The sequence below is a fragment of the Eretmochelys imbricata genome, chromosome 17 (genome assembly GCF_965152235.1).
Source record: "Eretmochelys imbricata isolate rEreImb1 chromosome 17, rEreImb1.hap1, whole genome shotgun sequence".
Classification (NCBI taxonomy): Eukaryota; Metazoa; Chordata; order Testudines; family Cheloniidae; genus Eretmochelys; species Eretmochelys imbricata.
Window position 1 is genome coordinate 4,759,558 of NC_135588.1, and position 27,743 is coordinate 4,787,300.

The 27,743-nt window shown below is 42.4% G+C and overlaps 1 protein-coding gene across 1 annotated transcript in view; it reads right to left on the reverse strand.

Annotated features, from left to right (window-relative positions):
* Positions 1-2,884: 2,884 nt before the first annotated feature.
* The window catches only part of TEX14 (testis expressed 14, intercellular bridge forming factor), a 72,320-nt gene continuing 47,461 nt past the window's right edge, over positions 2,885-27,743 (reverse strand). Inside the window, exons 17-31 of the mRNA XM_077836845.1 lie at positions 27,433-27,533; positions 25,209-25,328; positions 24,565-24,643; positions 23,579-23,669; positions 21,574-21,636; positions 19,455-19,582; positions 18,815-19,005; positions 12,605-12,704; positions 12,081-12,167; positions 10,903-10,980; positions 9,170-9,287; positions 7,857-7,952; positions 6,624-6,733; positions 4,419-4,482; positions 2,885-3,917 (exon numbers count right to left, since the gene is read on the reverse strand). Coding sequence (XP_077692971.1) covers positions 3,881-3,917; positions 4,419-4,482; positions 6,624-6,733; positions 7,857-7,952; positions 9,170-9,287; positions 10,903-10,980; positions 12,081-12,167; positions 12,605-12,704; positions 18,815-19,005; positions 19,455-19,582; positions 21,574-21,636; positions 23,579-23,669; positions 24,565-24,643; positions 25,209-25,328; positions 27,433-27,533 — 1,463 coding nt within the window. The 3' untranslated portion in view covers positions 2,885-3,880. The remainder of the gene's footprint in view (positions 3,918-4,418; positions 4,483-6,623; positions 6,734-7,856; positions 7,953-9,169; positions 9,288-10,902; positions 10,981-12,080; positions 12,168-12,604; positions 12,705-18,814; positions 19,006-19,454; positions 19,583-21,573; positions 21,637-23,578; positions 23,670-24,564; positions 24,644-25,208; positions 25,329-27,432; positions 27,534-27,743) is intronic.

The window sequence follows — 27,743 nt, forward strand, 5'->3', positions numbered from 1 at the left end:
AACTTAGACTATAACATCTTTGGAGCAAGGACTATCTTTTAGCTCTGTTTTGTACAGCCCCTAGCACAATGGGGGTCTTGGTTCATGACTAGGGGCTCCTAGGCATTATGGTAAATCAAATAATAAATAAGGCTGCAGTCTGTCACAGAGATCACGGAAGTCACGGATTCCATGACTTTCTGGCAGCAGCAGGAGTTTGGGTGAATCAATGGAACAGCCTACTCCCCCACATACTTGATCTAATTCATCTTTTCTGTATAGCACAGAACAAGGAGCTACAATATTCCATCAACAAAACTCATTCCACTGTGTTTGAGAAAGTTCAGATACTGTCAGCTCTTGTCCCCATCACAGGCATTCCAGCTCATCAACGATTTCTCTTAAACTACTCACACTGATGTACAGACAATGGTAATGTTTCTCTCTTGTTTATTTACCTTTCTGCTGAGATGCTGTTGCCTGACTGGATTGCTCCTTCTTGTCTCAGAGTCCAGCTGCAGCTACTGCCCAGTTCTAGAGTCCGTCTCTGAGCATGAGCTCGGCATCCATTCCTGGGTAACTCCAGGAAAAGGTTGTGAGCTGAGAATCAAAGAGGGGGTTACCTCCCAGGATTTCTGCATGATTCTAACTCATTCAGGAAATGGTTTCATGTCTACAGGTCTGATATTCAGGAATGCTGAGCTCCCACGACTCTCCCTGACTCATTCAACCCATATGTCAGTACCAACCTATAGGTAAGTCAGTAAGTACTCAGCCACTATGTGTCTATTCACCAGCATGCCTTTGCCAAGTCGCCAGGTTCCTGTTTCCATAGATTTTTAAGGCCAGCAGCACCATTATGATCACCTAGTCTGACCTGCTACATAACACAGGCCAAAGAGCCCAGTCAATAATTTCTGCAACAAGTCCATAATTTCAGTTTGAGCTAGAGCATCTCTTTTAAAAAGATATCAAAACACATCTTAAAGACTGCCAATGCATCTTACATTGTTAAAGAGTTGTGTCTTAACCAATCCTTCCCTCTCCCTAGTTAATTCCACCTTTCCCCTCTTGCTTTTTTAATATTGTGACCAATAGCTGAGTAAGCAGTGGGCCAAAACAGGGAGTGGCAGTCACGTAACTGAGAGCAGATTTTGACTTAATTCCTTCTGAATTTGCCGATAAAGCTCCTGCTGTTGGTCAGTAGCCAGGGGATCTATAGAAACAATGGGGCTGCATGTCTCTTTAGTCTCTCAGACAGAGAAGAAGCAAAGAGATGATGGTCATATGCAGACCCATTCCCAAATAGCTAAGTCACCAGATATTATTTGCTTCATCAGGTGAAAACATAGGGAAAATAAGGAAATTCAGTACTTCACGCATTTTTAATACACTGAAATAGATGCCAGAAGCTATAATACTTGCCCTTCAAAGGTAAGATTATCCTGGATTTGCAATACTATGTCAGATAAGATAATGTTTATCTCTATAGTGTATGACCTACTCTTCAGAAAGGGAATGAAGCCTGAATAAAAAGGCTGGGAAGATGGAAAAATGCAGTCAAACATCAGCTGGTGGGATGGAATTCTCAGCCCCAATACAGCACTCTGAGACCCAGGGGTATATACAGCGAGTCCAGCAAGGCTACTGCTCGGCATTGGAGGGGGGTAATGGACATAAACTGCTGGTTCCAGGGTATTTGGGGCCATTGGATTCCTGCTGCATACAGATCTAGTAGCCAATTCTGGTTCACGCCCCCATTTTTTATTATTATTATTTTTTTTTTTTGCCTTTCACAACTTCAGTTCAATTCAGTGAGGCTTTATTGGCATGGCAATTTATGCACGTGCTGTCAAAGAGTAAGAGAGACAAATACCCACTGGTATCTGTCAGGAGTAGGTACAACCCACCAACGACAGGATTTCACACTGCATTTAGGGTAGGAGCCTTTGTGTCCATTTGTCACTACTGTCCATTCGTGATCCTGTGGCAGACTGCAACATATTATGATGCCTTCCACAGTCCCATGTAGACACATACCAAGTCTTGCACCAGCAACACTATCCCAAGTCCAGAGTCCACCTGCCTGGGGCAAAGGCACAGAATGTAGACATAGAAAACTTAAGCGTTTGTAAAAAAGCTAATAAAATGAGCCCATCTGCAGAAAATAAAATCCTACCACAGAAAACTTTGATGAAAAAATAATTATGTAATGCACAAGAGTTCAAGTGAAATCTCCACCCCGCATGCAGTGCACTGAGCACCACCGAGTGAAACATGGAATTGTGCCTACAACAAACTTCAGGATGCAGATTTGGAAACCATGACCTCACAGTTGCTGGTTGTTCTGTCAGTATCATTACGATGAATGAGAAGAAAACCTCATGGTATCAGCTTGGAAAAAGGACTTCATTTCCCCAAAAGAGCTCACTGAAAGAACACCAACAAAATCTGACAAAGTCTGGGTAAGGATTATCTGGTCGGTGGGGCACTAGCCTAGGATTTGGGAGATGTAGGTGCAATTTCCTGCTTCTCTAGACTTCCTGTGTGATGCTAGTTGAGTCACTTCACCTCTCTGCCACTCGGTTCTCCACCTGCACAATGGGATAACATCCGGGCCCTGCCTCCCGGGAGGATTATGCGGAGAAAGTCATTAAAAAAAGATTCTGAAGACTTTGAAATCCACTAATGAAAAGCACTACATAAGAGGTAGGTAATTATTAATTATTATTTTCAGAAATAGCTCAGAACTGAAAAATTAGCCAAATGTATGATCTAAAACAGAAATACATTTATATAAGGCAGTAAATAGTAGCAAGAAATACCACATTGCAGCATGCTAAACTCAGAAGACTTTTATTAGTATTGTTAACATTCAGATAAGTAAACCCATGTAACGGCTACAGGCATGCATAATATCTCACCATAAAAAATCAGGGAAGAGAGAGAGAGAGACAGACTCATGAAGTGCACAATAACAGCATGTGCAGCTAAAAACCTAACATAAAGTGGCACAATATTTATGCTGAAGTGACCAGCAGCAGCTCTAAACTTCACAGGGTTACTGAACCAACACAGTGCTGTAGAACAGACATTCAGTTCTAAAGTACTTGTGCCCATTTAGGACCTGGTTGGAAGTCCAATTAAATCAATGGGACTCTTCTTTTGGATAGGCTTTGGATCAGGCCCATCAGAGGCATGGTTTGATTAAATAAGAGAGGTCTTGACACTATAAACCAGTTATTCACACATCGCTGCCTGAAGCTAGAAATGTATGTTATGCTGCCTTCATAGTACTCACTTTTTCTCATTCACTTTTGCACAAAGATAAATCCTCTAAATCATTTCAATCAGTTCAATTTATGTCACAAGAATTCCACAAAATGAGAAAACAAGAAATTACCTTGTCACATCTAATGAGCAAACGAAGCAATGCACACGTGGGCTGTAACACCATGTTCCACTCCCTGGCACTGAAAAGCTAAGGAGAGCAAGAGCAGCAGCAGCAATTTAAAGAGACTCATTTTTGTCAATAACGAAAACTGCATAATGCAACAGAGCAAGAAATGCTTTAACTTATGAAAGTGAGTGTGCATGCTAGGGAGAAAACAAAGCTGTAGAAGGCTTAACAGGCACAGTTATATTTGCAAAACAATTCCATTTTACAGCATAATTCAGAGTGCTGCCTCTCATTTATAAGCGATTGCTAAAAAAAATGAACCAAAACTTAATATACCAGATGTACTTGGAGAGCAAACCATTCAGTCTCTTTGTATCGATTGTTACAATTAAAGGAAGTCTGAGAACTATAAGACTGCTTATTTGGTGAACAGCATTGCACATCACAGAAATAGGAAGATGTCAAACAACTTATTGAAGGTTTATATGCTATCGACTTTGATCACTTAGGTGCGTTGCTCTGATCCAGGACAATTACCCTGAAATAAAAAAATGAGATTAAACAAAAAAATAAGTTTTTCTTGCATGAGCAGTTCATAAGCAGTGATGGGAATGGGATTCTAAAGCATTATTTCTGGCTCCAGAGCGCTGGAACAAAAGGTATACCTAGCACACGCAGTAAAAGGAGAATGAGCAAGTTCTCTCACTTCGACCTGAGTGACAATTTGGTTTGCATAGGCACTACCTCAGGCCCAGATCCTCAGAGGTATTTAGGCACCTAACTCCTCCCAATGGGAGTTGAAATCAATGAGTTAGGCAGCTAAATACTGTTGAGATTGTCGGCCTTAGGGCAGAACTTAACATAAACCCCCAAACTGTGCTAGGTTTTGATCCCATTTATTTTGCTCACTAGGCCAAATATCAGGTTGAGAAACTTCTTTGTCTTTCAACTGTACTAGCTAAAGTACAGTGGAGCACATATTTGTGGTATCACCAGAACAACTGACTTTCACACATACAAATATCTAATAAAGGTTTACCTGAATGGAGAAGGCCAAGGCAGCCGCTGCCATAAGCTGGGTTTTGGATCCTCAGGATTTGTAGCTTGAAAGGAAGTACAGAAGCAATAAGAACACACGCATCCTACCACCACAATACTTCATTAGGAAAGCTTTGGGGTTTTTTGTCAGCATGTAAAAAAGCTGCAGAGATTGCTGCTAAAAATCCCTTCAATGGGCCCACTAAGCTGCAGTTATATTCAGAAACCAGTGGCTATCTGTTACTGTGCTTATAAAGGTAGATTGTACTATACCTTCTCTGCAGAACCTTTTGCTGGGGAAAACATTCCTGGCAGCACTGAACAAGTCAGGGGTTGATTCTGCCACCCTAACTCCTGCAGGAGTAGCCCCATTGAAATTGTCCTAGACTGTTAACACAGGTGTAAAGTTAGAATTTAACCCTTTCGTTTCCAGACTTGTGTGTTTAAATATATTGCCAACACTTTCAAAAGTGACTAGTAATTTGGGAACTGCAACTTTTGGGCCCCCACTTGAAAGCTCAGCATCCACTCTCTAAACATCAGGCTCTTTTAAGTCTTCTCATGCTAGGCACTCAGAATCACAAGTCACTTTTGAAAGTCAAGGACTACAACCTTAAGACTACATTAGCCTGTTTTTGCAGCGAGACCCTAGATTCTACCATGTTTGTTTATACAATAACAAATCCAAACCTACGAACTTCCCCCATGTTAAATGAAGTTCTCTTAACAGGTAAAGAATGAAAACAATAGGAAAGTGTTACTGTCTAATTTGACATTACTCACTAGCTGTAAAATTCCAGGACATCTTTTTTAACTGTTTCCAGTGAAGATCTAGACTTAGGGAGGATTATACTCAAGTGCAGTTGCCTAAGACAGCCAGAGTACAGGGATGCTCTCCTGTCACTACCATCCCTACCCGCTTCTCTCATTTCTGCAGTTCCTTGTATCCAGGCTGGGGGTCAGCTGGCCTAATGATTATGTGGCTGCTTCTCAACAACCGAACTCAAGTCCAGGAACTTTGACTGGCTAAGGGTATATTATTAGTCACACTGTTTGACTAGGGGAAGCTCCACTGGAGTAAAACCCCATTGTTTGGGTTTTATATTTTCAAATCAGCTCTTGAATTTTAGAACCTAATACATTCTTCCCAGTTTGCCCCACTGGCAGGCTGTTGGTCACTAGGGAAGGGTAACACCAACAGCTAAGTGCCTCAGCTGCCATGCTATCACCACGTGGTAAAAGGTAGCTCCTTCCTCCTAATCTAAAGAGCCTGCGTAAGACAGTGTGGATGATACAAGTCAGTCAGCTGCAGCAAGGTGCCACAAGCACTACTCAACGGAAGGCCACTACGCCTTTAAGAGGCATATAAAGCAAAGGAAGCTCCTTTGATCTGACTCCTTCGCCTGATGAAGAACGTATGTCCTCCTCACCAACTCCTCTCCTCCGCCACCTCTCGCTAGTAGGAGAGGAGAAAGGGGAAGGATGGCTTAGGGTATATCTACACTGTGATAAAACCCCATGGCACTGTGTTTTAGAGCATGGGTCAGCTGACTCAGGCTGCGGGGCTAAAAATGGCAGTGTAGATGTTGGGGTCTCGGAGCCAGGGCTCCAGCCCGAGTGTCTAGGCCAGAATTTTATAGCCCCTTGAGCCCGAGTCAGCTGACCTAGGCCAGCCAGAGGTGTTTTATTGCAGTGTAGTCAAACCCTCCGGGACGTGGTAGTGTTAGTGCGGAAGTCACGTGTTCAACCCCAACCCACACCAACAGTAGCTGAAAGCCTTTATAATGTGAAGGCCTTAATGTGCCTTAGCAGATTAAATGGGATATGGACACTGTGTGATCACAGTTCCTCCAAAGCGCGTTGATAGCTCAGTGTGGGAAGCTGCACTCTCACTACCCACATGTAAGCAGTTCTTTAACTCAAGAGAGCAATGGGCTGTCAGGCTAACACCTTTGATCAACGCTGGTAAAAATCAAAGTTTAATAATAAAACAGAATTTTACCCCAAAGCAGCTTCCTCCGTTCTAAAAGCTTGGGACAGAACTGGTAACAGTGAGTTCCAAAGGGCAAAGGAATCAGTAAGACAACAATAGCTAACAGCCTTGCTCAGTGCAAGATATTTATTACTAATAAACTCATCGCTGCCAGGATAATAAACAAGTCATTGCCAAGCACAGTATATTATATCTTTACAAATTAAGAAAGACCTTCGGTATTCCCTGAACAGCTTTCGGTCTCTCTGCTTTCTGCCCTGGTGCCACCTTCCTCTAGTCCACTCTTCATTTCATCATCTCCTTGATCTTTAAGGTTTGCTGCCCTTCAATGACAGAGATTTGTGTGTCAAGTCACAATTTTATATTTTATTTGGGGGAAGTTTAATAGAGACCATTAATATATAAGTCCCTAAAACAGCTAAGCATCTGCTTTTTGCTCTTGTCCTCCGCTGTTGAGCCAGGAGATCAGTTTGCAGCTGTGCATTACATTTACAATCAGACTCCAGTGATCCTCCATCCCCCTCCGTTGAGGATCAGGAATTATCACTTAAGACAGATGTGTACTACAGCAGCAGGTAGACACCATACAGTATTTCACTTTGGTTTCTCTCAGCAGATGCCTGAAACCTTAGACATTATATGGGAGCAATCCAAAACCCATGGGCTTTGGATCAGCCCCTCTATCTAACATGACTGTGCGTATCTGAAGTAACCCTACCTGCACCTCCATCAATGTCCTTCCTTTCCATCAGGATATTTGGGCTGCATGAGCAGAGAAATTTTGATGCCAAACAAATTAATGTGTATCCACATGGGACTGTGTGCATTCCTTTGACTCCAAAATGGAGTTGTATTGTAGGAGTGACTATTACACTTGACAGTTGGTAAGGAAGGGGCAGAATCTTCTGAGAACTGCTCACAACTATCACAGCATGTGCTAGGCTCTAGTGGCTGGTGCTAACAAGGGGGAAAAGATTATTTGAGACACACACAAAGTCTTTTTTAAACTATGTTTCTATGACATTTGCCATTTTCATAATTATTTCCCAAGTTGTACTGACGAATGATTGCCCTCATCAGAACATTCTGTTTATAAGATCCCTTAATCTAAAGAACTTTCATGGCTCTTCTCTTTTTATGTATATTCTTCTTTTCTATTTTTTCAAACTCTAGTAATATGGCAGGTCACCTCCAGCTTTTAGAAAGATGATCCATGCCGTTTCACAGCTACTTTTACTTTCCACCTACCAGAGACTACCTTAATAACACAGTCACTTCTCTCTAGGTCTAGTAGTGAGAGTCCCAAATCCTGATGTCTCCTGCTAAGTTCTCTAGAGCATTGCTGCCACCAGAATGACAATCTGCTTTCTAGAGGGCCCAGCATAGTCTGATGCACAAAATAAAAGTACAATATACTTATGAATGAAATATCCATTATCTCCTAACCTAACAAGGTATCCCCAAGGTTCTCCTTGGACTTCGTCATCCTCTGGAATTGGTTGGAGAATTTTTTCTAAGAGATCATCAAGAGTAGAATGAGCTCTATTGAATGAGAGATTAAAAAGGAGTCTGTAAAGTTAAATACTTTATGTTTTGAACAAACAATTTCTTTACAGGAATTACCCAAGATTACTAAAACTGAAAGAACATTTATTTTAAATATCTAATTTATTTTTCACCATTCATGTTATTTACTTCTTGTTTCTCATATCTGGGGAAATAGGCCTGGCAGCTTTATTATCATTTATAGTCAGTTTCACTTGCAGGTTCTTATCCACCAGCACAGAGTTGCAGAGTTTCGGATGTTAAGGATTTATATCCCCCTTAAGGCCCAGTATAAAGGGCCCTTTATTTAAATGAGAATCAAGTCCTCAATGTTTGTTATAAAACATTACAATGGTGCAATCATACATGGAGCAGGAATTATCAGGTGTGTACTAGAGGAGTAAGCAGTGGTCAGAAGTAATGTTCAGGATAATGGAGGGGGACAACTTGCTATCTGCATGGAATCTCCTATAACATAGTAGCATTCTCTGAAATGCTTCTAGTTTCAGACGCAGGGCCAGAAAGACAGGTAGAACTTCAGGGTCTCAATGCATGGATGAAACAACAGTGTAGGGAGGAGGGTTTTAGGTTTATTAGGAACTGAGGAAACTTTTGGGAAAGGACGTGCCTATACAGAAAGGATGGGTTCCACCTAAACCAAAATGGATCAGATTGCTGGCATGTAAAATGTAAAAAGCTATAGAGATTTTTTAAACTAAGGGCTAGGGGAAAGCCAACAGATGCAGAGGAGCACAAAATTTGGGCAGAGACATCCATTAGGGATTAATTTATTAAAGGGGGAACTCTGTACCCTCATAAAGGGGATAGGAAAGAAGTTGGTAAAATACAGGTAGGTGAAAGTGAGGAATAGTCAAATGTAAAACAGTCCCATTTAAATATAACAGATGAAGGAAAGCAACAGAAAATTCACTCAACCCCATGTTCCAGGTATCCCTGAACCTCAGACTGCCAGAAGATGGGATTAGACTACAGCATTGGATGAGAGGATCACTCAAAATTAACCTTTTCTGTTCATTCCCTCTGAAGCATCTGGCACTGCCCACTTGTCAGAGATGGGATACTGGGCTAGATGGACCATTAGTCTGACCCAGTATGGCCATTCTTATGTAACATATTGAACTCTACTTTAATACTTTGCCTCCTGAGATCTAAAATGCTTTGGAAACAGCCTCTTTACTCTTCTCTTTTAGTACCTTTCTGTTTCTTCTGCTAAATTCAATATCTCTTTAGTCCATACGTTGTGATCTATCTCTCCCTTATTCTCAATTTCTTCTTCCTCCTCTTTGTCTTCTGGATTAATTTGAGTGAGAACTATTTGCATAAACAGAGTGACTTTTAATGTTAAAGATACAAGTGAAGTGGTTAAAGAAATTAAAATGCATTTGTACATCCTACTGTGCTTCAGAAACGTTCGCCTGCCCCAAATCATCTGATTTTCAATTAAACAAGTCCATTGTGGATCTACTTTTAGAAATGGCCAGTAGCAAGACCCAGATAAGTAGTGAAATCTGCCACCTTTCTATATTCACAGAAGCTAACATATTGCTGCATGGTAAAATGGAAAATGCATGAGGAAATAAATCTTTAATCTTTCCCCCCTGCCCTTCTAGATATGGCAGAAAATCAAAAGGAAACCTGTAGATGTTGGCTTTGCTGCCCCATTTAGCAGAATCCAACACTATTTATTTTTCCCTAGACTTATCTTAGTAAATTTTGTTCCCTGTAGCATATGAATTAATTCACAGCAACCTTCTGCTAAGCTATGATAAGCAGGCAGCAGCAGGCTGTCACTAGAATGAAATCTGAAATAGCTATACTTTATGCAAATACAAAAACCCATGCTGACTGACCGGCAAGCAACACAGAATGCTGCATTCCTCATCACCTAAGAACAAGATACCCCTGTGAATCAACACTCACAGTGGCTTCTTTATCCCAGGTAACTATTTTAAATGGGTAAAGATCTCTCACAACTTGTAGGGCAACACAAACACCAGTATCATACTCAAGTATCTTTTTAGCCTCTATACAGAGTTACTCAGGTTTCTGACTTGCTTTCACCTGCTTTCCCCCTTTTCCTTCTGCCTTCCTAATAACAAATGCAGAACTCATTCATTAAATTTTAGGTTTTCTATTCACCTGGTGACTTGAGCTACGCATCTGAAACATGACTCCCATCTATTATCGTTCTGGGTTTCAATGGCATGAGAAATTCAGTATTCTGTTCTTTGGTCTCTTAAAACAGATTGCGAACCAGATGATATTGGAGCACTATGTGCTCTGTAATCTTGGCCAAACAGCTGCAATTTTCTTGGAGTATGAGATCATAGAGTTATAAGAACTGTGAAAGGGTAATCTAAATACAAAATAAACTGCCACATCATTAGGATGCACCCTTGGAGAATGCAAGGAGCACTCTTTACTGATTTGCTCTCAGATTGACAACTTGAGCTCTCTTTTGCTGCAAAACCTGAGCCAGCTGTTCATTATCCCTCCTCTCTGGGTTATAGTGCCTATCTTAGATGAAAACTGTAGTGTCATGATACCATTAAAGTTACACTAAAAGAGAACAATCCTGCAGCCTCTCTCCATGCAAGACTCTCTCAGACTTCAGTGAGAGCTCAGTGGACAGAAAGATTGCAACAATGGGAAAGAACCTCTGCTACTGATTTGAAGGGTTCTGATTTAAAAGGATGATACCCAAGTCCAGTCTGGAAATATTTTCAAGTTCTTCCAAACCTCTGTGTCAGGATGGCAACCACAGATCCAAAAAAGCCAGCAAATAAAAGTTTAGCACAACAGCTAAACATACCAGTAGTCATTATTTGAGTTATTCAATTTTAGAACAAGAACTGCTCTGCATCAACGTAAAGTTTATTTGTATTTGCAATCTCAATCTCATTGCTCTCTATTATCAGCAACTAACCATTCATTGGCATGTTGCGGGTATGGGATCCTTTCTCCTCAAAGTCCTGATAGTGGGCATCTTGCCGCTTTAAATTTTCTGTTGAAAAAAAGTAGCACTTCTTTCTTTACTGCTTCAGATATTGTTTCAAAATCCATTCCATGTTATCTGGGGCAGTGTGTTACTTTTTCTATTTACATGCAAGATAAAGAATATGTAATCTGAAACTGATCCATAATTTAATCTTACAATTTGGCACAGGATCACAAGCTACCTTCTCTGTGCCAACCTCCCATTTGCTTGCTTTAGGTATATATATAAAAATAAAATTCCAACTTTTACAAAGAGATTTAGATGGAGACATGACCAGAAGCAATATGTGACTTCAAATCTGTTTGTCACCTTCAGTATCACATGTAAAAGCAGTGACTTCTCCATGGTGCTGCTGAACCGTGGTAACAAACTGTAAATGAAGCTAACCTGGCAGAACCATTTTTTACCGAACACTGTGACCTAAAAAATAGAGACTCCTTTGAGGATGTATTTGGCCTTTGTTTGGGAATACAAAAACATTCAATTATAATCCTCAATTATCTGAATGTAAGAGTGAGGTGGGGGAGATGAAGGAAGTAATTTTGTACAACCAAGGGAATATTTGGGGGAAACAATGGAAAATTTTCCACTGTATTTTCTGTCTGGCGGTATGTCCAAATAGGAGAAGAAACTTAAATAATTTAGGATGAGCTCTTCAATAATGCCTGAGGGATTTGGATGCCCAGCTTCCATTAATCTTAATGGAGAATCGGTATCCAAATCCCTTAGGCATCTTTGAAGATTTTAGCCTTACTTCACTTGTGGAACTTGTTTCAATGTTAAATTACAACAATGCTCAGCAACTTGACTGCCATCACCTGGCAGGATTACTGGTCACAACTGTTCTGTGATGTTTGTGAATCTGCCAAGTCAGGAGCCCCAAGGCCCAATTCATTATGAAGTTTGGTGCCAATTATTTAAGTTGTTGACATCTAATTTGTTACTCATCTCCTGGCAACAGCTGGGTCGAGATCTCCCATATGGTCACCCATGCATTTTGTATTAGTGCATCATGCTGGGAAATCCTGATCATTCATAGGAGGAGGACCCTGGATATAAAATGTAACTGGCAAGCCCCAAAACATTTTGGTTTTAACACTGCTTACCAATTTCATCTAGTAGCTCCTGGGCTGGTGGAGGCAGCTCATTAATTAAGTGGTCTGATGTCGGGGAGAAAGCTGGGCTCGAATCAGCTGGAAAAAAATGTCTAATCAACTAATAGTGATGACTATAATAATTATAATAAAAGTTCTGATTACGACAACATCTAACAAACCTTCCCTGAGCTGGGCTCACTCACATTCTACCAAATACCCTTCAATAATTTCATAATTTAAAGCTAGACATAAAGCTAGACTTGCAGTTACAGGCCTCAATTTTGTGGATGCAATTTGGAGCCAACAATTATTTGCACCTATAATTTAGGTCTATCACAGTAGGTGTCCAAATTCTTAATCTGCAGGTGCGAACAGGAAATCTGGGATTTGAGTTACTTAATTCAATCATTTGCAAGTGAAAAACTGCCCACTGTTCTCTGCCCCTGCAAAAGTAGAGATCTGGTTAAGGCCAGGTTGGAAACGTGTTCCTTACAATAATGCAGCTGTGAGATTTCTTTAATAATCTGCTGTACCTTTCCGTAGGTCACTCTGCTGAGTGTCAGGAAATGGGTTACGAGATTCTTTCCTGGGCTTTCTCAAAAGTGAAGAAGCACTGAGTGCTGACAAACCACTCTGTAAAAGACCATGTATAAATGAAGCATAGGAGTATAAACTGTTTTTCTGTGTTCTTCTCCTCTGCTAAACCCAAGATGAGAGGAGGCAATAATCAATTAGCATAAAGTTCAACTGTTCTATTCTTAGTGCTGGCCCATAACCCCAGAGGCAGATCATGCACTCAGTGTGCAGCACAGAATACAATAGGAAGACAAGGAGCAAATGCAGCAGCCACCCTTCAGACAAACATTGTGATGGGTCTCCTTAGGGTATGTCTACACTACGAAATTAGGTCGAATTTATAGAAGTCGGTTTTGTAGAAAGCGGTTTTATACAGTTCATTGTGTGTATCCCCACACAAGTGCTCTAAGTGCATGTAGTCGGCGGGGTGCGTCCACAGTACCGAGGCAACCGTCGACTTCCAGAGCGTTGCATTGTGGGTGGCTATCCCACAGTTCCCGCAGTCTCCGCTGCCTATCTGAATTCTGGGTAGAAATCCCAGTGCCTGATGGGGCTAAAACATTGTCGCGGGTGGTTCTGGGTACATATCGTCAGGGCCCCGTTCCCTCGCTCCCTCTGTGAAAGCAGGGGCATACAATCGTTTTGCGCCTTTTTTCTTGAGTTCCCTGTGCAGACGCCATACCACAGCAAGCATGGAGTCCGCTCAGATCACTTTGGCAATTAGGAGCACAATAAACACCACGCGCATTATCCAGCAGTATATGCAGCACCGGAACCTGGCAAAGCGATACCGGGCGAGTAGGCGACGTCAGCGCGGTAACGTGAGTGATGAGGACATGGACACAGACTTCTCTCAAAGCAGGGGCCCTGGCAATGTGGGCATCATGGTGCTATTGGGCCAGGTTCATGCGGTGGAACGCCGATCCTGGGGTCGGGAAACAAGCACAGACTGGTGGGACCGCATAGTGTTGCGGGTCTGGGACGATTCCCAGTGGCTGCGAAACTTTCGCATGCGTAAGGGCACTTTTATGGAACTTTGTGACTTGCTTTCCCCTGCCCTGAGGTGCAAGAATACCAAGATGAGAGCAGCCCTCACAGTTGAGAAGCGAGTGGCGATAGCCCTGTGGAAGCTTGCAACGCCAGACAGCTACCGGTCAGTAGGGAATCAATTTGGAGTGGGCAAATCTACTGTGGGGGCTGATGTGATGCAAGTAGCCAACGCAATCAAAGATCTGCTGATATCAAGGGTAGTGACCCTGGGAAATGTGCAGGTCATAGTGGATGGCTTTGCTGCAATGGGATTCCCTAACTGTGGTGGGGCCATAGACGGAACCCATATCCCTATCTTGGCACCGGAGCATTAAGCCAGCGAGTACATAAACCGCAAGGGGTACTTTTCAATAGTGCTGCAAGCACTGGTGGATCACAAGGGACGTTTCACCAACATCAACGTGGGATGGCCGGGAAAGGTACATGACGCTCGCATCTTCAGGAACTCTGGTCTGTTTCAAAAGCTGCAAGAAGGGACTTTATTCCTAGACCAGAAAATAACCGTTGGGGACCTTGAAATGCCTATATGTATCTTTGGGGACCCAGCCTACCCCTTAATGCCATGGCTCATGAAGCCATGCACAGGCAGCCTGGACAGTAGTCAGGAGCTGTTCAACTACAGGCTGAGCAAGTGCAGAATGGTGGTAGAATGTGCATTTGGACGTATAAAAGCGTGCTGGCGCAGTTTACTGACTCGGTTAGACCTCAGCGAAACCAATATTCCCACTGTTATTACTGCTTGCTGTGCACTCCATAATATCTGTGAGAGTAAGGGGGAGACGTTTATGGCGGGGTAGGAGGTTGAGGCAAATTGCCTGGCTGCTGGTTTTGCACAGCCAGACACCAGGGCAGTTAGAAGAGCACAGGAGGGCGCGGTGCACATCAGAGAAGCTTTGAAAACCAGTTTCATGACTGGACAGGCTACGGTGTGAAAGTTCTGGTTGTTTCTCCATGATGAAACCCACCGCCCCTTGGTTCACTCTACTTCCCTGTAAGCTAACCACCCTCCACTCCTCCCTTCGATCACCACTGTCAGAGGCAATAAAGTCATTGTTGCTTCACATTCATGCATTCTTTATTCATTCATCACACAAATAGGGGGATAACTACCAAGGTAGCCCAGGAGGGGTGGTGGAGGAGAGAAGCACCAGGAGGGGTGGTGGAGGAGGGAAGGACAGGGACACACAGCACTTTAAAACTTATTGAATGCCAGCCTTCTGTTGCTTGGGCAATCCTCTGGGGTGGAGTGGCCGGGTGGCTGGAGGCCCCCCCACCGCGTTCTTGGGCATCTGGGTGAGGAGGCTATGGAACTTGGGGAGGAGGGCGGTTGGTTACACAGGGGCTGTAGCCGCGGTCTGTGCTCCTGCTGCCCTTCCTGCAGCTCAACCATACGCTGAAGCATATTGGTTTGATCTTCCAGCAGCCTCAGCATTGAATCCTGCCTCCTCTCATCACGCTGCCGCCACATTTGAGTTTCAGCCCTCTCTTCAGCCCGCCACTTACTCTCTTCAGCCCGCCATCTCTCCTCCCGCTCATATTGTGCTTTCCTGCACTCTGACATTGTCTGCCTCCACGCAGTTGTCTGTGCTATGTCAGTGTGGGAGGACACCATGAGCTCAGAGAACATTTCATCAAGAGGGCGTTTTTTTCGCCTTCTAATCTTCACTAGCCTCTGGGAAGGAGAAGATCCTGTGATCATTGAAACACATGCAGCTGGTGGAGAAAAAAAAAAGAAGCAGTGGTATTTGAAAAGACACATTTTCTAGAACAATGGCTACACTCTTTCACGGTAAACCTTGCTGTTAACATTACATACACAGCACATGTGCTTTCGTTCCAAGGTCGCATTTTGCCTCCCCCCACCACGTGGCTAGCCCCTCACCCCCCCCCCCCGCCCCCAGCTAACAGCAGGGAACATTTCTGTTCAGCCATAGGCAAACAGCCCAGCAGGAACAGGCACCTCTGCATGTCCCCTTAAGAAAAGCACCCTATTTCAACCAGGTGACCATGAATGATATCACTCTCCTGAGGATAAACACAGAGAGATAAAGAACGGATGTTGTTTGAATGCCAGCAAACATATACTGCAATGCTTTGTTCTACAATGATTCCCGAGTATGTGCTACTGGCCTGGTGTGGTAAAGTGTCCTACCATGGTGGGTGGAATAAGGCTGCCCTCCCCAGAAACCTTTTGCAAAGGCTTTGGGAGTACTTCCAGGAGAGCTGCAAATGCCAGGGCAAATTAATCATTAAACATGCTTGCTTTTAAACCATGTATAGTATTTTAAAAGGTACACTCACCCGAGGTCCCTTCTCTGCCTGGCGGGTCTGGAAGGCAGCCTTGGGTGGGTCCGGGGGGGACTGCCTCCAGGTCCAGGGTGAGAAACAGTTCCTGGCTGTCGGGAAAACCGGTTTCTCCGCTTGCTTGCTGTGAGCTATCTACAACTTCATCATCATCATCTTCCTCGTCCCCAAAACCTGCTTCTGTGTTGCCTCCATCTCCATTGAAGGAGTCAAACAACACGGCTGGGGTAGTGGCGGCTGAACCCCCTAAAATGGCATGCAGCTCATCATAGAAGCGGCATGTTTGGGGCTCTGACACGGAGCGGCCGTTTGCCTCTCTGGTTTTCTGGTAGGCTTGCCTCAGCTCCTTAAGTTTCACGCGGCATTGCTTCGCGTCCCTGTTATGGCCTCTGTCCTTCATGCCCTGGGAGATTTTGACAAATGTTTTGGCATTTCGAAAACTGGAACGGAGTTCTGATAGCACAGATTCCTCTCCCCATACAGCGATCAGATCCCGTACCTCCTGTTCGGTCCATGCTGGAGCTCTTTTGCGATTCTGGGACTCCATCATGGTCACCTCTGCTGATGAGCTCTGCATGGTCACCTCTGCTGATGAGCTCTGGCCAGCGTGGCAAGCTGCAGGTGACCATGCAAACAGGAAATTGAAATTCAAAAGTTCGCGGGCCTTTTCCTGTCTACCTGGCCAGTGCATCTGAGTTGAGAGTGCTGTCCAGAGCGGTCACAATAGAGCACTCTGGGATAGCTCCCGGAGGCCAATACCATCTAATTATGTCCAGAGTACCCCAAATTTGACCAGGCAAGGCCAATTTAAGTGCTAATCCACTTGTCAGAGGTGGATTAAGGAAATCGATTTTAAGAGCCTTTTAAGTCTAAAAAAAGGGCTTCATTGTGTGGACGGGTGCAGGTTTACATTGATTTAACGCTGCTAAATTCGACCTAAACTACTAGTGTAGACCAGGGCTAAGTGATCTACCAGTCCTTAATGATACTATCAGATTATCCCATTTTCATCTGTTTTAACTCTTCATTGTAGCATTATCAACATCCTTCCAGACACAGAAAACTGGACAGGACTCCGTGAGGAGGCCAGTTTTGTCATCCCCTGAGATTAGTTTCGCCTAAAGGATTCTGTGTGTGTGTGTGTGTGTATGAATGCGCATGCAAATCTATAATTATAAAAGCTAGTCGTGACTAGATACAAAAATGTCCCAGTAATATACACAAGGAGGAAGGTGTGTAACCACAGACAAGACCACGTTTTCAAAATGGAAATAGAGGCTTAGTACCAAAACTTCATTCCAGAGCGATTTTTCAGGAGAGTAAGTGACAGCAATGTAAATTTCTCTGCAGCGCAAGTCAAGGCAGAATGGTGCTGTTAATGTATTTAATGAACTCCAGCTATCTGCCCTGCAAATCTAAAGATGCAGAGCTGACCTAAAGACAGTTAATGTGGCTGCCATTGTTCTGGATGAACAAACCGTAATTTAATCTTTAATCTAATGACAACCTCCCCAATGAATAACAATAAGAAAGGCATTAAGGCAACTGTTTATATATAATCCTCTTGAATAGCAGTCAAACTAATGTTCTGGCACCAGAATATTTTCAGCTCCAAAAAGATCAGTGGAAAACGCTAAGGTTTCCTTGGAAATCTGGTGTCTCTATACAGTGAGGTTTTTTTTGACACAACAGAACTGACAATGTAACGCCAATCCTGTGCATATAGTAAAAGGACAAATTAAACCCCTTAATATAATGGTTTTCTGAATGCTGTGAACATCCAAACTACCCTTATGCCCAGGATGCTTCAATTTGTAACTTGTTTATTAAGAAACCATTCTTCTTTGCCTGCGCATCCCTCCCCAACCCCATTTTAAGACACCCTTCCTAAGTGTAACTTGAAATTTACAAATTTGAAAACTGACACCTCTTTCTGAGCAGATGTAATTCTCACCCTCACCAAGACAAAAAGATCAAGGGGTTTATAAATCAGTTGCAAACACTACGGTACTGATATCTTCTGAGATACCACCTTCTACATGCACACAAGTCTTTTGGATTGAGAGCAGGAAGGGACTGATCTTAGTACCAAGAGTTCCCAGTTTCATTCTTTATCAAACAAACTGCTCAGTACACTCCAGATCAAGCAATATAACAGCTAACTTCTAGGAGAGCTCAGATTCAATGCAAGATTTTACTTTCCTCTTTGTATTTCTATATACTGAGCTGTGTGAGACATTGATGGGTGAGATGCACTGAGGAGTGCGAGATTTCCTGCCTACCAATAAGATGCCAAAAAATAAGACAGATGAAACAAATTACTTTCTCAATTTTATCATGTCCTTCATAGCATACCAAGCCTATCCTGGGTTCACAAATTGTTTGAAGATATTATCATACACAATTATACTCACAAAGCATATTCAAGTATCAGGGGGTAGCTGTGTTAGTTTGTATCCACCAAAACAACGAGGAGTCCGGTGGCACCTTAAAGACTAACAGATTTATGTGTTAAATAATAAATTAATTTGTTAACAAATAATCTGTTAGTCTTCAAGGTACCACCGGACTCCACAAAGCATATTAACATTCTTATTAAAAACAGAAGTTGACATCCTGAGCCCAGTGAAGTCAATAAGTTTTGTCATTGACTCCAACAGAGATAGTATTTAACCCAGAATCTTTACAAAACTATATGACTCCATATAAGTATCACTTCTTGCAGTTATATTAAGGCATTTTGAAAATATATGAGAGGGGACAGAGTTTAGGAATTTAGCTGGCATAAAGGAAGTACAATTTCCTACACTTACAGGCTCAGTCAATCCAGAGGAGTAGGTTTCTGAAGAAAGGAAGGGGGTTTTTGAGTTCTTTTCCTTTTCATGGGCTGTAAAGAAACTACTAGACACTGTTAGAGAAGTCTCCCGAGTAGCCCAACAAGAGGTATCCAGGGGAATTTCATGGCAATCTCTGCATTTCTTGATGGTTGATGACACTTTTTTCCCTGTGAAGAAAAGGCGAGAGAAAAGCTAGCAAGTGGACTTCGCTTTTTATTTTGTTGTAACTACACTGCTGTTGCATTTTAATATACACAGAGTCAGATTTTTAAAGAAATCAGGCACGTAATTGCACGGTTAATTTACATATGTGGTTGCATACCAAACTTTGAAAAATCTTTGCCCACAATAGTTGCTCCCTACACAGAAATTCAGTGGTATTATTGCTGATTGTGACTGGGATCTCCAGTTCATCAATGACAAAGACGACACACATTCATGAATCTTTGACTACTCAACTGATAGAGATACTGAGTTAAGGAATATGGAGCACGGTAAAGCAACATGTTATTTTTTAAAATAATATTTAAGCTCAATAATCAAAATGTAGTGGAAATCTTGATTCCTAGCCCCAAAAGGTTGAGTAATTCTCTGATCCTCTCTGCTCTGCAGTTACCTGGGCTGAGTGGAGTGCTGACACAAGTTGGTGCATGACTCACTCTAGGTGTTTTACAAGTTATATCCTTACAAGAATTCTCTCGCTCACATGAAATACTGGACAAATCCTGAATATCTGTCAATGATCTAGAGGATTGACAGTGAAAGAGAGTCAGATGGTTAGAAGACCTATTTTTAACTGTTACCTCCTTACACATTTTGTGTTACTACATCATGCTACTCTCAGGTTCTAGAAGGTTGTTTAGAATTGTTTAATCTTGTTTGGTTTTCTAGAGGAAAGTGAAAAATTCCTTATGACTGCATGCGGAGTTCTCAAAAGGCTACAGCAGGGGTCGGCAACCTTTGAGAAGTGGTGTGTCAAGTCTTCATTAATTTAAGGTTTCACGTGCCAGTAATAAATTTTACATTTACAGGGGCCCCCCGACGGAACCCCAGACTGGCAGCGGGCTGAGCAGTGTTGGCAGCCAGGACCCCAGTTGGCAGGGGCCAGCGGCCAGAACCCCAGATCGGCAACGCAGGCAGCAGACGGAACCCCAATCGGCAGTGGGCTGAGCGGCTCAGTGCGCTACAGGTCTGGGATTCCGTCTGCCGCCCGCGCTGCCAGTCTGGGGCCCCGGACGCCAGCCCCGCTCATCCCGCTGCTGGCCTGGAAGGACGGAACCCCAGGCCGGCAGCAGGCTGAGCCGGGCCAGCAACCGGGACCCCGGCTGTCAGGGGCCAGCGGACAGAACCCCAGACCGGCAGCGGTCTGGGGTTCCATCTGCCGCTGCCGGTCTGGGGTTCCATCTGCTGCCTGCACTGCCAGTCTGGGGTCCCAGCCACCAGCCCAGCTCATCCCACTGCTGTCCTGGATGGACAGAACCCCAGGCTGGCAGCGGGCTGAGCCACTCAGCCCGCTGCCAGTCTGGGGTTCCATCCGCTGGTCCCTGCCAGCCCGGGTCCCAGCCGCCAGCCCTGCTCAGCCCACTGCCAGCCCAGGGTTCCGTCCATCTAGGCCAGCACCAGGATGAGCGGGGCCAGCAGCCGGGACCCTAGCTGGCAGCAGAGTGCCACTAAAAATCAGCTCGCGTGCCTTTGGCACGTGTGCCACAGGTTGCTGTCTCCTGGGCTACCTAGTCCAGAGATCCAGAAGAGCTTAGAAAGAGGAAGGATAACTGAGCTACCGACCTTGAGTTTCTTTTCAAAACCTCTTCCCTACAATAATTTTAATCCACAAGGTGCTCAGTAGTAGGTTACCCCCTCTACAAGAGTATGCTAACAAAATGGTCTCCACAGCTCAGGAAAGGATCTCAAGACTGAACGAACAAAAGAGACTTCAGTGGAACACAGACTAGTTTAGCGTTCTTGGTTCTTACAGCTTTAGTTGTCCTCCAAGTGAATTACTTGGACTAAGTGGAACTTACACACATATACTCTAAAGAGACCTTGGTGTCTTCTTGAGGGCTTAACTGCTTGCAGGACTGGGGCCAAACCGAGAAACCCAACGTCCCCACCAGCTATACTCTGAAGTTAAGACTGTGCTTTAATATGCTTTGTTGATCAGAAGGGAAATTTCAGCTGTGGACCATTGTCTCAGAAGTTTATATGTGACTTTCACCCATATTTTTTTTAAAAGTTCGCTTTTCAATTTAAAATCACAGTCCACAAAATCCATTCTGCCAAGTGCTCCTGTCCTACCAAAATAATAGGTTAAAAACCTCCATCATGTTAGTTGGGATCTATATTTGTTTGCTGTGAAAGGTATTTAACTGGAAACTAATGATTTAAAGTTATTTTGTTTGTATCTTCAATTTAACATGTTCAGAGGGAACAGTGATTTCCTAATACTTTAACTTCGATGCACAACACCCAACTGACATTCTCTTTCATTAATTTAATTACTCACGGATATAAAAATACTGTGAAGTAAGCTAAGGTCAGCTGTAGATGTTTGATTTTTTGTACCTACCCACCCTGCTGATCATGATGAAATAATATTTCTGCAATTTGCATGGCATCCTGTTTTTGAATTTCTGAATTTGAACATCACATTTTCTTACTTTATATAAACAGAAAACCCTTATAATGGTAATGATTGACTTGCTACAGTTTCACTATGAAACAGTGTGTGTCCTTACATATCTTTCTCTTTGAACTCTTTCAGTGTCTCCTTAGGTATCATTTCTTGTGATGCTTCAGCACTGGAAAGAGAAAAAATTAAGAGCTCACAGTCATCTATTCTCTTGAAAAATCACGAAAATAAACTTTTTTAAAGAGCATAAAGGAAACTGAAGAAACTTTAAAGACTAGCTCTGTTGGGCTAGCGTGAAGCTCATCAAAATCAGAACTTGCTTAAAGTCTTGAAGCATAGGTATAGAGGAGTAGGAAAAAAGATTATGTATATAGTAGATATGAATCTGTACTGTATCTTACACAATCAATGTATGCATTATAAATGCCAGTCGTTTCAAACAAAACTATTTGAAAATTAAATCAAAACTTGTTTAAGACTTTTCGTTACTTCCTTTTCCCCACCTTTTGTCCGTCTTTTCTATATTCTAAGCTCTTTAGGACTCTTTCTTATTAGGTGTACGTACAAGACCTAGTGCAGTGGGGCCTTGATCTTGGCTGATGCCTCTATGTATTATTGTAATACAAACAAATGAGAATAATGGAAACATAAACACCCCATCTGAGAGTTAAACATGGCTGCAAGTCTCCAAACACTGAACTGTTAACTGCAGACAGGGGTCATGGACAAGTCTACTTCAAATTCTGCCTCCTCCCATCCAGAGGAGGAGAAGTGGAACTCCATAGAGGAGACAGGGAAACCATCCCTGTGGCATCTGTGCACCTCTGCACCCTGCACCACACTCTTGATCTCCCTTCCTACAGAAGCTGTGCTGCCACTGGCTGTAACATTCACTAGCTACACCCCATTCCTCCAGGAAGGTGAAGAAGGGGGTAGAAAGCTTCTTGAGTCACCCATGAATAAGGCCCCTACTCAGCGTGAATCACTCCAAGTAACAGCCCAGCTGTGAGAAAAGGTGCATACAAATGGGATATTGCATATGGACTTACCTCCCTGCGCCCCACATACCCACACATTAACTCTCCCTTATTTTGCATAGCTTTGTGGATTTTATGGGGTGTACTATAGTACAATCCTTTTGATCAGTGTGTCCTGTACAAGGCATGCTCTCTACTATGCAGCAAACTTGCCCAGCCAGTTACTTAAACAGCAAACTGGTGCAAAATGCAGTACTAATTCAGGTGGACTGAGTCTCTGCCCACTCTCCTCCCATAACCAACTCCATCCAGGATGCAGATTAAAGCAAGGAATTGCCATCTGTGAATAGCATCTGACTTGTTCATGGCAAGTCCAGTAAGAGGTGAAGTCCAACAGGAGGCCCTCAGGCAGCAAAGCCTAGGGAGCCATTGCAATATTATTTGAAATGTAAGTAAAAACACAGCAATACGGTTTCAATTAAAAGCCAAGCTCTGGCTGTGCCTCTGTTTGTAATTTATCAGGTGTTTACAGGTTGCAGAAGTTTCACATTTCAGATGTATTAAACCAAGCAAAAGAACATGAACCAACAAACCCCTGTCCATTGCGCTCATCTATTCCATCCTTCCCCTACCACACGCACCTCCTTCTATTTCTTTTTTGTCTTTTTAAACGGTGATCTGTGGGTCAGGAGCCATGTCTCTCTTCAGGTTTCTACAGCATCTAGTACGACCACAATATAAACAACAACGAATAGTGCCACCTGAGCTGCAATACTAAGGCACAACACAAGGCAAGAGCTCTTGATCTTAATTACCTGGCATTAGTCTGTTTAAGATGGTGGCATTTCAGTATATGTACTACATCTAACACACATAAAATTATTTTTTCTCTTTTTATCATAACTCCCTCATTAAGCAAAGACAGGGATAGTAACACAGTAAAAGGTAAAACCTCACTCATCCAGCTTGTGAAAGCCCTTCCAATATTTCCTGGCTAGAAAATACATAGATCACCATTTAAAAAAAACACCATGGACAGTTTATTTGAGCATTAGGTATTTCAGCAGGATTAATAAAGAGAGAGCATGTTCTGTATAGCCTAATTTTTGTTTGAAGTGGCATAAGTCTTTCTACCTGGCTACAGGAGTATGGTTGACTTGATTCATTCCCACTTCGTTACTGCGAAGACCTTTTACTGCTGCGTTGCAGATAAATATTTTCTCTCCTGAATACAAATAGCAAACGTTCCCTGTTATTGGGTTTTCAAATAAAAAAGTGAGACATAACTTATTGAACAGGAAATTACAACTTTATTATATTTTCAGTTCTTGTGACCTCTGTCTTGGTTGTTCTAAGAGACAAATGCATTTTTAAAGATGCATTTTTATAAACATATTCCAGCTGCCAGCCATCCTGCCAATGGGGGATTGAGGATATTGAAACATTTACAAATCCTCATTGAATAAGAACTGACAAAAGAACAGACATACAATGCTGTTCTTTGCATTCCAGACATACTATTTCAGATCTAACAGGTCTCATACCCAAGAGAAGTCTGGCAATCGGAATATTAGTGAAGATATAAAACCTCTAATTCAATGTCCATGTCTCTTGCTAGTACATTATGCAAAGCTGCCAACTCAGCAATAGGTACAAAAGAAATTGGTCACAACAGATTTCTGGCTGCATTACTACAAGTGTATGATCAAAACATCACAACTCCAACACGTCACTGATTACCATGTATGGGCCTGATCCTACAAGATACCATGCGCCCTCAATTCCCATTAAACTCACTGGGAATGGAGGCAACCAGGCCAAAATGAATCCAGTTTCAGCTTCCTACTGGGAAAGTTGCTGACTAAATATTAGGCCTGCCAACATTTGGCAGTCCTGCACCACAAAAGTAAGGACACGGAAGTATCCCTGCAAGGAGGAAACATGTATTTAACAGTGTTGTTGTAGCTGTATTGGTCCCAGGATATGAGAGAGACAAGGCAGGTGAGGTAGTATATTCTATTGGACCAACTTCTGTTGATGAAAGAGACAAGCTTTTGAGCTTCACAGAGCTCTTCCTCAGGTCTGGAGAAGGTAATCAGAATGTTGAAGCTAAGTATTACCTGACCCTGTATCAGTAGAGGTTGGTTTCTGTACATAGGCTTCTTGGGTTACTTCTAACTTATCTTCAGAACTTGAGGTCTGAAGAGACACAATGCATCAAATTTAATTTCTCACAGGCAAGCTATAATAGGAGAACTCTTGTCCCTGTGCAATGTACACCCTAATCAGCGTTGAAAGAAGCAAATCTTTCAGGAGTTTTTCATTTTTAGTGCAATAATGAACAGCATGCATTATATCTGACATCCTTCACAAATAATTTCATCTTCTCTAGGAAATGAATAAAAACTGTCTCCCAAACATGCAAAAGTAAATGAAGAGTGCTGGGAGGGGGAAACTTAGTGTAAGAGTGGCCAAAAAAATGTCTTAGCCTAACAGCAGAGTTTTTACTTTTAAGGTTACACAAAAGCCTTAATTTCCCTGTAAAAAATAAGCCAGGAGAACATGGGGGTATTTTTGCTTTTTTTTTAGGAATAGGGATAATTGTTGAGAGATTTATCAGAGGGTATGGAAAAGGAGTGCTTGCCAATAAAGATGTCACAATAAAGATAGCTCTTTTCCACACCAACATAAACAGAACCACAGGTGTTTTTATTTTCCCTTAAGCTTGAGATACATTTTACTCCTGGGAAGACTTTGCTTTTACCTCTCGTTCTGAGTTTTCCTGAGCAGCTGGAGAGAAAAAATAATCCGGATCAGGAGTGAAAAACTCATCTGATATATCAGGAGAGGAATTGGGGGAACAAGTTAATTCACTTGAATGCTCCTGTGAAAGATGTTATAAAATATCATAGTTATGATGCCTTCACAACAATGTCCATATTTGTATAATATATTCTTAGTCAACAACGTTAAATAATAACATTTGTTATTTTATTGTAATTTCAGACTGAAACCAATGAGCTTCCTTCACTCAGGAGTATAACTTTTATTCTGCTTACATTTTCAATAAGTCCACCTTTAGGATAGCTATTACGTTTACATTATTACTCTGGCATTATCCTTTCAGCTGTTATGGGACTATTGTGCCAGCAGCTAGTGTACCACCTGGTGCAGTGGGCCCATCAGATCCCAGGTAAGCAGAGCTGGAGCTATGTTAGAGGAGTGCTCCGAAAGACCTCCCACCAGGACATTAAGGCCTGGTCTACCCTACAGGATTAGGTCAACGTAAGGTGCCTTGTATCGACCTAGCTGCGGAAGTGTAGTCACTTAAATTTGGCTCCTGCCAACGTAAGTGCCCCTCTATACTGATTTAGTAACACTACATCCTTGAGTGGCGCAGAGTCATGGTCAAGGTAATTAGGTTGGCAAAGCGTCAGTCTAGAAACTGCTTTGCTTATGTTGACTGTTACTGGCTTTCAGGAGCCGTCCCACAGTGCCCCACACTGACAATACAATCAATACACGTGCTCCTGATGAGGATGCACACTGCTGACACAAGGAGCCAACTGTGCACACACACAAGCAATTTAATAACTGCAGTGGCTGTATGCTGACGTAAGTTAGGTCAACATAATTCTGTAGTGTACACATGGCCCTAGTACCATGAGAAGTGGAACTGTCAATTCAGTATGTTGTATTCTTCCCTCTGAATCAGTCCAGATGCCTGAAGCAGTGTCAGAGAGTGCTGTGTTGCCAGAGGGACTATTTTTTTGATCTCTTAAGGTCATTAAAATAGCCAATGGCATTTTTTGTTGGAATAAGTGTCTACCCTGGCAACAGTCCAACTTGGATAATTACATACTGTTGACGGTACCTAAATTGCCCTGGAGTTTTTATTCACTTCCTTCATTAAACTGTTCTAATGTGCTGTTAAACCTCCCAGACATGTTGTAAAACAGATCTTGTTGGCCTGCCAGATGTACTGTAAGGCCCATCTCTTTTCCCAAGAGTTTGGGGAGGAGGTGGGTTTAGGGGAGAAGTATTATTATTACCTGGGCAATTTAATCAATAAGGCCAGATTTTCAAAGGTATTTAGGCACTTGAAGTGACTAAGCATGTCAATAATCTAGCTCTCATTGATTTCAATGGGAGTTAGTCCCTAAACTGATAATCCCACTAATTATCTATCTGCATCTTTGGGTGCCTAAAGACATTGGGGTATATATAGACAGGTTTCAGAGTAGCAGCCGTGTTAGTCTGTATCTGCAAAAAGAAAAGGAGTACCTGTGGCACCTTAGAGACTAACAAGTAACAAGTTAGTCTCTAAGGTGCCACAGGTATTCCTTTTCTTTTTGGGGTATATATATATATATATATTGTAATAACTGTCTATACAGCAGAAACTATTTTTATTTTATAAAAAGCAGCTCTTGGTGTTTCACAGTATTAAAAAACCCGTAATTCTGCAATATAAAATGTGCATCACATATTGACTGAGCCATACAATAATCGTACATATCGCAAACTTGAGGGGACAAAATCTCATCTCTCTATGGGCTTTGCATGCAAAAAGGATTTCTGTAGGTGTTTTTGGATGCATTCCTGCCTAGTTTTTCTACATTGCAGAGGCATACATGTGCTTTGCCACCACTCTGAAAATCACTTTTAAAAGCACAAATCAATTTCAGATTTGGACATACCTTTTCTTCTCCTATTCCCAGTTTCTTTAGATTCTCGATGCTAGATATTTCATTTGATTGCTGTATATTTCAGCCTACCCTTCCACTGCTCACATTGCCTTAGTGGTTTTACAGGCCCAAACAACAAATGGAGGACTCCTAGGGAACTCATAGCTAAAAGATCAGCAATATCTGGCTGCCTTCATTTTTCAGTATGCAACGCAACAAAACAAATATACAACTACCTGTCACAAAACTGATCTCATAGATTACTAATAGTAATTATATTTCTTGGATTACTGTACGTACACAGCAAGGATTCTCAGCTTCTGTTGTACTGATTAAATTCTTAGGAAGGTTTGCTCCGCACTCTGCTTGCTCATCTTTTGCTAGAGACTGCCAACTTCTGCCTAACAAATTGAAGCATGTCAGAATGGAACACAATTATTATGTAAAGGATAATGTGGCTTGAATGGTTTGTGCAACTGATGGAATATAAATGTGAATAAATCTATGAACAGCCATAAAGCTACATGATCTATCGGGAAATGGAAAGATAATAACAATTAAATGCCCAATTCATAAAGCCAAACGTGAATCTTCACTGAGGATTGTCCTGA